Here is a 12510-nt window from a genome sequence, read left to right as displayed (position 1 = left end):
CCTGATTATACTGGACGTATCTCAGTTTTAGTGTACCTTAATTCAAGAGCAAATCGGCGCGGACGTTGGCGTGCCCCGCTATTTGTGAAATAATTCGAAAGATAAGGTTGACCACAAGTCGCTAATTGGATTTACCACTTGGTATATTTTTATCGTAATTAAATTTACTCTCAAAGCGTTTATGATATCTCTAAGAATAATCTCTGAAATTTTCGTCAACATCAGTCCTGTAATTTTTGAATATATAAGCTACAAACATACAATTGTTTTTAAGATATAGTTTCTTTAATCGAGGCCATGTAAATGCGACGATTTGATTCATTATTTTACCTCATCTGCCCGAGTAACCAATGACAACTATTAATATACACAACATTTCTACTAATTTGTCCTATAATAATAATATCTATAACCAATATAGTAACCATTTATAAACAAAAAAATGTTGTGATCTATCGTGAAACTCAAAAATCTTTGTGAACATAGTAACTGACTAACTAATCATCAGTGACTATGATTGAAATCGATACAACAATAAAATAAAATATTTAATTATTTAATTAAATACAAATAATTTGCGAGTGTAGCGAGCGGCTATGTGTGGTTTGGAGTTTTAAATAATTTCTTCCGTTTTTGAATGATGAATTGGGTGGGTGGGTGGGTGGTTGGGTGAGCTTTGGTTGGAATTTAACCACCTTATTTTATTGAACTCGGCGCCACTGCCACGGATAAGTCGGTGGACAGGGAGAACGCTTCATAAATGCAGAAATAAAACAGCTTGTTTTCAGACGTGATTGACCATCGTACATTATGGAAGCACCTTTACGAGAGACAGTATAATGATTTTATCATTTTGGACATATTTCTCTGAAAAATATTTACAATAAACAACTTTAACTTTTCAACAAGTCTATATTTTATCAACCATGCTTATAGGGGAGTTGCAAATCTATTTTATTATTTTTGATATACATACATATATATATTAGAATTTTTATGATCTGTTTGTTGGTTTGTTGATTTGCTAAATAAATACCTATATTTTTATTATATTATTAAAACGATACCTACAACCAATTATTTGTTAATCCTTGTTTATAATTTTGGAATTTTACATTTTTGAGTACAAATAGGGTAACACCTTATACTCCAACATTTTATATTTTGAATTCACGATTTTGGAATGAAAAGCTCAAAGAGCTAAAAATGATAACTTGGAAATAATAAATATAAAAATATATTTTTATAGATAAGATACAAACACTTTGTGTCTAAGTTAATGATTTATTTTAATACGATTATTATTTAAATTTGTTTTTATATAGATTATAGGTCACTGAATTGATTTGTTTAATATGTATAAAATTATTGCAAGACAGATATTTTATTTTTAAAGTCAAAAATACGAAGACATATTATTTTTTACTGATTTCTTTTTTAACATAAGTTTGATTTTTTACCTATATACCTAAGTCTTTTGGTTTTATTTAATATTGTAATACATTTAAATTATTTTAATTATTTTAATAATGAATGATAATTAAACGATTTAAACTGGAGGAAATTCATATAAGTAAATATTAGGAGGACGCGAAAGCGGTACAAGCGTTACCCATTTGTTCACCTTTTTAAAAATGAATTTGACTTTTATGTAAAAATTATTATTTCATTATCGTTTGTAGGAGTTAACATCAGTGGCGTAGCCAGGGGGGGGGGTTGATTGTTTAAACCCCTCATTGACATTTTCCCTCCTAATAAATATGTTGCTTATAGGGTTTGGGACTGCTTGCAAGTTATAAATTTGTCTTACGAAATGGCGAAATTAAATACACATTTTTAATTTGCATATTTGTGTACTTTTTAAATTAAATGTACATACAATTGTCGGCTTAAAATTATATTTGGATAAAATTGAAAAATATCTTTAAAAATATTATGTTTGGTTAGGTACAATAGACGATCGATAATTTTGAGATTTGGGGAGGTCGATGCCTAATACCATACTATAACAAAATTGAATAAGCTTAAAAAAATTAAGTAAATTTTAAATAAATTTTCAAGTAAAAAGGTCGGAGGGCTGTTAAAGTTGTTGGTGGATCTTGGCTACAGTTGACCCTATGTTTGCATATGTAAGATTTCATAAGTCTCTTTGTGACAAAACTGTGTTTAAACTGTAATTGACATCTAGATTGTAGATTGTACGAAAAAACGAACATCAGTAGATACGTATTCGTTTATCACGGTGTTCGTATATTACGTTATTCGTTATTACTTATTTATTAACATAGTATTTTATGCCAGTATTTTTAAAAATTAAGTTTTTATTAATTTACTTATTTGTTTACTATACCTACTTATTTTTTATTACCTAAATTGCAATATGTTTTATGATTTTTCAAAAATAATATAAAAATGTTGTTACATAGTACATATATTTAAGCATATTTTGAGAATTTTAACTGCAAGTCCTGAACCCTAAATATATTTATATACGAAAAAAGTAAAAATTTGGTTTTAATCTATACTTAAAACACCCCCCATTTCATAATCCTGGCTACGCCACTGGTTGACACTATGTCTATGTAGGAGATTACCTACACTTGTAGGAGCTTAATATTCCCTGAACTTCGGTACAGTGGCAGATTAGAGTTTTAGACTACCGGTGAAGGAGATTGGTGACAATTTGTGTCGAAAAAAAAGTAAATAACAGGTCTGATCCGGTTCTCATAGGCCTGCGCGGTTATAACAATTAATCGATAATACATATAATTAGTCGGTTATATCGGTATTTTACAATATTTTAATACACTGATTAAATGTAATTTTGATTACATCGATAGAAAAAATGATCATTGATTGATTATTGATTGTTTTTTTTTTATATATGACATTACATGTTTTAACAGTTTTTTATTTATTTCGTTATGCTTATAATATAATTATCATGTAATTGTTATTTAATTAATTATGTTCAAGTTTTTTGAAATTGTTTGTCATGTACATTGAACACAACCAGTCATTAATAAATAAATACAATAATAAAAAATTGTGAATCTGACTATCCAATATCCATTATATTAGGGACACAGTCCCTAAAATATCCAAATTTTCGTGCAACACACATAGTCCCAAATAGGTCAAATCTAAATTGTTTCTAGATAAACACTTAAAACACTAGTTTATTAGAGACCACCTTTAACTAGTAAGCTGATAATAATAAAAAAAGCTACACTCAATAACAATGAATAGTTTATAATAATAACTATAATAAGAGTATAGGACGTATCAACACGAAATATTGTTTACTGTGTGTCTGTTTAAAATGTAGATAATAATTAAAATGTGGTTCGGCAAAAAAACAATTATAATATAAAAAAAAATTGTAGATATAAAATTATACATAATATTATTATAAAGGTTTAAATAAAATAACACACTTTTAAATTTCGTACTACACAAAAAGATATATTTTCTCTTTGTAATGTTAAGTATAGATTATTTTGTGATTTTTACATTTAATATACATAATATATATTTTTTACGAATATCATATATGGTTTTACTTATTTTTTTTTATAATTTAGAAATATTATTCGTGGGCACTTGAACTTAAGAACTGACAATCATAAAAAAGAACCAACATACGAACACAGTTAATGTTCTCGCCATCAAGTTTCATATTTGGTCGATTCACTTTAATTTTTAAACCAACCGAGTTAATCCTTATCTTCTGAACGTAAATTTGCAATATAAAGCACTTGCAAGACGGAGACAACAAATTGCTGTATAGCATGCTCTTAAGAAAAAACATAAAAACATTGAATGGCATACTAAAATACTATGAAAAATAGTTTTGATATTCAAAGATCTAATTTAAATACTCAACTTTTTTCTTATCTACTAAATCAGCATTGGACGTTTCATCTGTAATGATAATAATATGATGTTTCAAAAAACAATGAATATTTACAATATTTTACATTCTGAGCGGAGTGATAAATGTATTGATCGGTCGGATATCCGATTAACTGGTGAAATCGATTAGAACCTACAATTGATAATCGGTTGGTCAAAGAAAAATCGCTCAGGCCTAGGTTCACAAACAAGGGATTTATACCCTTTATTTTTTAGGATTTATTCGTTACAAACAATCAAACATTTTCTCTTTATAATGTTAAGAATAGATTATATTGTGATTTTTACATTTTATATACATAATATATATTTTTTACGAATATCATATTATATGGTTTTTCTTATTTTTTTGTATAATTTAGAAATATTATTCGTGGGCACTTGAACTTAAGAACTGACAATCATAAAAAAAACCAACATACGAACACAGTTAATGTTCTCGCCATCAAGTTTCATATTTGGTCGATTCACTTTAATTTTTAAACCAACCGAGTTAAACCTGATCTTCTGAACGTCAATTTGCAATATAAAGCACTTGCAAGACGGAGACAACAAATTGCTGTATAGCATGCTCTTAAGAAAAAACATAAAAACATTGAATGGCATACTAAAATACTATGAAAAATAGTTTTGATATTCAAAGATCTAATTTAAATACTCAACTTTTTTCTTATCTACTAAATCAGCATTGGACGTTTTCATCTGTAATGATAATAATATGATGTTTCAAAAAACAATGAATGGCATACTAATATACTATGAAAAATAGTTTTGATATTCAAAGATCTAATTTAAATACTCACCTTTTTCCTTATCTACTAAATCAGCATTGGACGTTTCATCTGTAATGATAATATGATGTTTCAAAAAACAATGAATATTTACAATATTTTACATTCTGAGCGGAGTGATAAATGTATTGATCGGTCGGATATCCGATTAACTGGTGAAATCGATTAGAACCTACAATTGATAATCGGTTGGTCAAAGAAAAATCGCTCAGGCCTAGGTTCACAAACAAGGGATTTATACCCTTTATGTTTTAGGATTTATTCGTTACAAACAATCAAACATTTTCTCTTTATAATGTTAAGAATAGATTATATTGTGATTTTTACATTTTATATACATAATATATATTTTTTACGAATATCATATTATATGGTTTTTCTTATTTTTTTGTATAATTTAGAAATATTATTCGTGGGCACTTGAACTTAAGAACTGACAATCATAAAAAAAACCAACATACGAACACAGTTAATGTTCTCGCCATCAAGTTTCATATTTGGTCGATTCACTTTAATTTTTAAACCAACCGAGTTAAACCTGATCTTCTGAACGTCAATTTGCAATATAAAGCACTTGCAAGACGGAGACAACAAATTGCTGTATAGCATGCTCTTAAGAAAAAACATAAAAACATTGAATGGCATACTAATATACTATGAAAAATAGTTTTGATTTTCAAAGATCTAATTTAAATACTCACCTTTTTCCTTATCTACTAAATCAGCATTGGACGTTTCATCTGTAATGATAATATGATGTTTCAAAAAACATTGAATGGCATACTAATATACTATGAAAAATAGTTTTGATATTCAAAGATCTAAATTAAATACTCACCTTTATTTTTATTTACTAAACCAGCTTTGAACATTTCTTCTGTAATGATAATTTGACGTTTCAAATACCATTGGATATTACAAAATTTTAAATTCTGAGTGGAGTGATAATGTATTGATTTTACAGTGATGTGTGTTTTTTTTTACAGTAACTTTTCTAATAGGAAATTGAAGCTAGTAGGTACTTTTGGGCCTTTTGGGTTGAAAGTAAAAATTTTCTTAGTAGTTAAGTTCTTAGTAGTAGGAAAAATGGAAATTTCTACGCATAATCAATTTTGGTTTTTGGTGTAGCTCTAAAACAAGTACCTGTGGATACATGGAATTTTGACTGAATGTTTATATTAGCATTTCGTATACAACATAAAATTAATAATATTACATCTTATAACAAAAAATATTTTTAATTTATAATTTATTAGTATAGTTAATATTATAATATTGTAATATAACACTCTAATCAAAGGATCAAACACCAGTAGGTCAATTGCATATGTTATCTGATATCTCATCATACAAATCAGGGACTGGAACCTTTAAGATTTTATCGGTTTGGGTTTAGATTTCGGTTCTGGTTTCGGTTTTCAAAAATATCAAGTTTCGGTTTCGGTTTCGGTTAATACCGGTTTTAACCCTTATTATTTGACTTTTTTTTTATCAATAAAGTACTATATAAAAAAATGAACATAATATTAATAACCTCTTTTTAGTGACAGGTATTTGTAATTAAGTGTAACTATTTCAGAATTTAGGTAATATTATAAAAAAATGAATTATTATAATATTATAAATTAAAATAAATAAATACATTTTAATATTTAAAATAAATAAAAAATTATTACTAAAAAAACAAATAAGAATGAATTTTGAACTTGGGTGACCCATGTTTCAGTTTGATATAATAATTTATAACTTATAGGTATATAAAAATATAAATTTAAACAATATATACCGCGCTAATGAAGACGGAAGAACAGTTTAGTAGATTTGTCGTACAGAGTATAGTATAGAGAAAAAAGTTAACGATACCCGCATTACGTTTAGGTATTTAATATTATCAATGCAGGCATATTAGTAAGGTAACAATACAATTTTAATTTATAATTTATATAATAACTTACTCTGAATTCTGAATCACTTATAAACGTCCAAATTACTATTATTTTTAGAAATTATACATCAGCTATTGCGAATTGCGATTCAATAATAATATTGATATCGATTACATGGAAATTAGAATTTGGATTTTTGGTATTTCTTTTATGACAATTCTGTTGTACTTGCACACATAATAATATTCTTATTTCTTAGCATTGATAAACTTGTATAGGTCTACATTTTCTATAATTATTTATTATTACTAATAATTAGTTATTACTAACATACACCATGGATAAAATATCTATTGGATTTTAGAACAGAAAAAAACCGAAAAAAACCGTAAAAACCTCTACATCAAAATATAGGTTTCGGTTTCGGTTCCTAAAATAATGTATTTAAGGTTTCCGGTCCGGTTCCGGTTCCCAATATTCAAAGGTTCTGGTTCCAAAACCGGTTCTTTTCGGTACGGTTCCAGTCTCTGATACAAATATGTTTATTTATTGTAAATCGTTGAAAAGTTCAATAAGACCTTAGGAAAATATAAAAGAACTATTATGGAGGCGGAGACGCTTAATTCCGTAAACGACAGTTCACGTAAAACCAGGTATTCAGAGCAGTTCCCTACTTTCTACCTTATTCAATGATTCAGTATTTGTATGCTTACTAATTTAATAAAAGTAACATACTGTACATGGCTAGGTAAACATATGTTTGAAAAAAATAATTACAAACAGTAATATAACTATAATAAAGGATTCCGATACAAATTAAAAATTAGCCATACATAATTTATTTTTCATAATTGCATAAAATTAAAATACTGATCCAATTTACTTTTATATAAATTATTATTATACGGTAGAAAAGTGATCACATTATGATTAAAGTGGAACTCACTGTTTTTGTACTTATACATGTCATATGTGTAATGTATGTTGTAAGGTAATATATAATAATACTTACCCAAACACTCATCCTTAGCTAGATACAAAATAGTTAATAGTTAGTAAAAAATAATAAAAAATGATGAGGTTGTAAAATATTTGGCTTTGAAGAGGACATCAAGCTCATTTTATACATCCTATGATTCTCCATTAATATTAATCTTTGATGAATGAAGTAAAGTAAAATTAAAATACGTAGGTACTTACGTGTAGCGTATATACAACCAATACAAATTAACACCAAAAATATTGATAAAATATAATTAATATTTTTAACCATGTTGTAGGACGATGTAGGACGTAGGAGCAACAAATGAATAACATTCACTGCGCTGAGTTTATGCTTTGGTATTTAACTGGTTATTCACCAAACAAAACATATTTATCCATAACAATTGAATAAACAAATTTATAAAATAATATTTATGTGTAATGGTAGATATGCGCATGAAGTCCCTAACCTTAAATATAATAAATACAAGATATTCATCAAAAATTTTATCTACCTACACTCTACAGTAAAGTTTGTTCGAGGATTTTTCACTAAGTGAGTATATTCATTTTAACGGATGGAAAATGACATTTCGTATTAATGATAATAATAGAAATATAATATAAAATATCCTTGGCTGAGTGCTGACCAATCGTCTCCGCTCAGAAGCGTTTTCGTATATTATACAATTAATAATGATATAATATTATAATATACCATCCATTACAGTGACCTATTTGTAACCAATCGTACAGTACTACAGCAGAGTGACATAAACTCACCCGCTTTGTGTAATTGTATTTCATTACACAAGACATTCTTTTAGTATAGTTTTTACAATTGTGTGTTTTTTTCCGTCGTTCTTCAAAATATAATGGGTAGTAAAAAAGCTTTAATGATCTACTTCAACGCTTTTTCTGGTAGTATAGTGAATCTAGTTGGTACATTGGGGGAGCCAAAAGTAAACAATTCCCAATGGTTTTCTAGTGTCGAAATAAACAAAACAAACTTAACAGAAATCGGAGATAGTTAGTTATTACGCGTTGCCAGCTTTAATTATTAGCGTCAACTGAAATTCAAATTTTAACAAAATTCATCAAAACTATGAAAATTACTTAGAGTTAGACATTCATAAAATTAGGTATATTTATAATATCTAAGATTTTAAGATTTTCCCTTTTTATATTGCGCATATGTCTGTTGAATTATAGTAATATATTTTCGAGTAGTTTCAGGTAGGTAAGGTTCTTACATTGAAACAATGGCGTATATTAGAATATGTTTATTCGGAAACCGTTATTAATATTATACACATTTTTTGATTATCATTTGTAGCGTACCTACCTAAAGTTTAATAAAATTATAATATGTCGACTAGAGTAAAGGGTACTAAGTAGATTTGAATAATTAATATAAAACCTATAGGAAATATTTTTTAACGCGTTCAATCGCACAGAAAAAAAAAACAACAACTGAAATGAAACTATACGCCACCTGAGTAAATAATAACTAGTGTTCAAATGATATACACCGCAGACAATATATGCAATTTAAACATACTACATTATAACCGATTATTACACGTGGCATAGAAAAAAAAACTTTTTAACAAAATCAATTTTGTTTTTATGATTTAATTCAAAATATACGTTTAACCCGTATTATTAGCTTATATATACGTCATATTGAATACAATATTTCTATACAGACCCTTTTTGAAATTTAATTTAAATCGCTCAGATTTTTTATCATTACCCGTTGAACAATGATCGAAATTGCATGGTCAAATCATTTATTCCCAATAGTTCGTTATTAGAGAAGATTATCGATTTTATATGAAAAATGCGAAAAATGTTCAATTTTTTTTAGAGTCAAAAATCATTGCTTGTTCTAGGTTCATACCTAAGATTTGAAAATAAAGTACAAAGTTTCTCCCAAGATTTTTTAACTGGAATTAAAAAAAAATATATATTGCCCTAGCTGAATCTATTCAGTGGCGGTCCTGGTATTAAATTCTTGAGAAGGCGACAATATTGTACCCTACTAGACATGTTAGCGCATATCCCCCAGTTGTGAAAACTCATTTATTTTGTTACAATATGTTTTATTTTAACAACTTTTCTCGTACCATATATGTTGTAGACCTACCTAATTTTCGCAATACGTAAAGATTAACGAAGAACTTTATCAGTGCAATAGCGTGCTACTTTTTTTGACATTACTATAAGAAAGATAGAAGTTGCCCCGCGCAAAACAGTTTTACTCATACATGACTATAATATATTTGATATATATTATCACAAATCTATTTTAACTCCCCGATACAAGCTATGCTGAATATAATAAGTGAGATGCAATCATTTTTATTATTTTTATATATAATATTTATGTTCTGTTTGTTGATTTCAAAAATAAATATAATATTATTAAATTATTAAAACGTAATACCTACAACCAATTGTTTGTTTGTCAGTCTTTATGATTTTGGAATTTTACATTTTTAAACGTTATACGTGCATTTCTTGTGTTCGTATTACTAATGCAGGACATGGACATTTTTACGAAAAGCAGAATCCGTGATACTCTGTTATTTTTAATATTTAAGTGAGTATTGATTATTTATTATTGACCCATGTTATAAAATTGAATGTCAAAAAAATAATATCTAGATTATTATATGTAATATTATTACAATTTGTTAATATTTTATTATTGTGAAAAGGATTTCATAAACTTCCACTGACATGATAGTGTTAACCTTATTGGGGCCCTACAATGTGATTCACTCCGGAGCACATATTTAACTTATTTTTCATTGTGATTTGTAACACTTGTCGATTTTTTTTTTTTTATTAGTATGAGTCACATGTTTAAACACTATGGTGAATAGTTTATTCCCACATAATATTATATAGGTCAGCCTATGATATGAATTTTTATGTTGCTATTAAATTAACACTTATTATATTGGTACCTAGCATTACTGTTGGTTGATTTAATTCTTGCTGAAAACATTGTATTTATTGTATTAATTAATATTCAATTATTATAATAGTGTACACAATCTTTATCATAATATCATATCATTGTTATTAATCGTTAATAATATCTTTGTGCTGAAAATTGCCTGAAATTATAAATGATTTGGAAGAACCTTGTATAAAATGTTCAACCTTTTTAGTTCAGTGAAAAATTATTTACCGATATTTTAGCAGTAGTAATGTACAGAAAATGCTAAAATAAACATCTAGTGGACATTTCAAGTAGGAATCTATAAGTTTATTTGTTTTTGAAATGCTACAAAATAAGAAAATCGTTGAATGAGAATTTGCTTATTTAGAAATGTATATTTAATGTCTACAAAATTTTAACTATAAACGATTGTTTAGGGTAGGAAAACTTGTAAGGAATCTCGTATTAAATGTTAAAATCTTAGATATTATAAATATACCTAATTTTATGAATGTCTAACTCATAGTAATTTTGATGAATTTTGTTGAAATTTGAACTTCAGCTGACGCTAATAAATAAAGCTGGCAACGCGTAATGATCCACCGATAATCCGTAGACGCGATCCTATTACCATAATTTAATAATAATAATTATGTTATTTGATGCCTGTAATTGATGCGGTTTAAACCATTATATAGGTATAATCAAATAGTACACACACAAACACATTTATACATATTATATAGCCCAGGTATAATAGCCAACGGCAAGTCGATTCGTATAACAATAAAGAGCCACTACTGAAGTTAGTGATCGAGCAGCAGCTATATGCGTCTGGGTAGTAGGTATATTTTAGCTACATGAAGTCTACCAACATGCAGGCCTCAGGGTGTATGCGACCTCAAGGCCTCACCGATTGTTTTAGATTCTGAGTGGAACGATGAATGTATTGATTTTACAATGATATGTGTTTTTTTATTTTTTTTTTTTATTTTTTTTATTATTTTTGTGTCTGTGTACACGATTAGTAGTCGAAATAATGCTACGATTTTCAACTTCAGTATCTTGTTCGATCAGAAAGTGAATATCGTTGGTGCATTGGGGAGGTCAAAATTTAAATTTCCCAGTAGTTTTCAAAAGCGCCGGGAAAAACAAAAGAAAAATTAAGGAAAAACGGGAATTTTTACGCAAAATCGATTTTTCACAAAATTGAATTTGGTTTTTGGTGTAACTTTGACTGTAGATACATGAAATTTTGACTGAATATTTATCTTAGCATTTTCTATACACCATAACATTTTCAAAATATTTTGATTTATTTTGAGCTCTTTACGGACATTTTCATTTTCCATTTTTTTTTAGTTTTTTTTCTGAAAATATCAATACAATTTTATTTGTTGGATAAAAAAGCTTGAAAATTTAATAGAAGGCTCCTAGTATATTTTTTCAAAGGCAGATGAAAAATATTATAAATCGTTAGTCACAGTTTTTTTTTATAAGCATTTAAAGTTCAAAAAATGACAAAATATGGAAGAATCACGAAAATTTGCAAATTATTTCGAGTTAGAAATTCATAAAAATTTTTCTTTTTAAATTTAAGATATGAAAATGTAATACAAGATTCCTTATAAGATTATCTACCTTTATCAAACAAAACATATCTATAAGAAAGTCAAATTAAATTTTTATGATGGTTAGAAATTCATATTTTTACAACATTTGATATTCACTCGATTTCTCATGTAATGATTTTCTTATTTTATTGTAATTAAAAAACGAATGACAGTAGATATTTGAAAACTTCACTGAATGTTAAAATTTTCATTTTCTATACACCATAAAATTGCATTGATTTAAACAATAAATCTTAATTAAAACTCAACTTCACTATTATTTGTATTTGTTATCTTTAATTTTTGTAGTCTTTGAATTGTCTCTTCAATACTGAATTTGCCATGAACATTGTTGTCTTTCGTGCGAA

The 12510-nt window shown here is 27.2% G+C and overlaps 1 protein-coding gene and 1 pseudogene across 6 annotated transcripts in view; both read right to left on the bottom strand.

The window, feature by feature from the left end:
- Positions 1 to 7995, bottom strand: part of LOC100575129 — a 13054-nt gene extending 5059 nt beyond the window's left edge. The window contains exons 1-6 of one of the 6 annotated variants that reach the window (XM_016801105.2): positions 7793 to 7986; positions 7605 to 7622; positions 5545 to 5583; positions 5408 to 5446; positions 4719 to 4757; positions 3563 to 3924 (exon numbers count right to left, since the gene is read on the bottom strand). In XM_016801105.2, the coding sequence (XP_016656594.1) occupies positions 3869 to 3924; positions 4719 to 4757; positions 5408 to 5446; positions 5545 to 5583; positions 7605 to 7622; positions 7793 to 7865 (264 nt within the window). In that variant the 5' untranslated portion in view covers positions 7866 to 7986 and the 3' untranslated portion in view covers positions 3563 to 3868. Of the gene's footprint in view, positions 1 to 3562; positions 3925 to 4718; positions 4758 to 5407; positions 5447 to 5544; positions 5584 to 7604; positions 7623 to 7792 lie in introns of those variants that run through there. The other 5 variants (XM_016801104.2, XM_016801103.2, XM_016801101.2 and 2 more) reach the window with 5 other exon arrangements.
- A 4405-nt stretch (positions 7996 to 12400) lies between these two features.
- LOC100158779 overlaps positions 12401 to 12510 on the bottom strand; it is a 12531-nt pseudogene continuing 12421 nt past the window's right edge.

This window comes from Acyrthosiphon pisum, chromosome X (genome assembly GCF_005508785.2).
Source record: "Acyrthosiphon pisum isolate AL4f chromosome X, pea_aphid_22Mar2018_4r6ur, whole genome shotgun sequence".
In the NCBI taxonomy this organism is placed as follows: domain Eukaryota; kingdom Metazoa; phylum Arthropoda; class Insecta; order Hemiptera; family Aphididae; genus Acyrthosiphon; species Acyrthosiphon pisum.
Note: the sequence above shows the minus strand (reverse complement) of the source record. Positions and strands in the feature narration are given on the sequence as shown.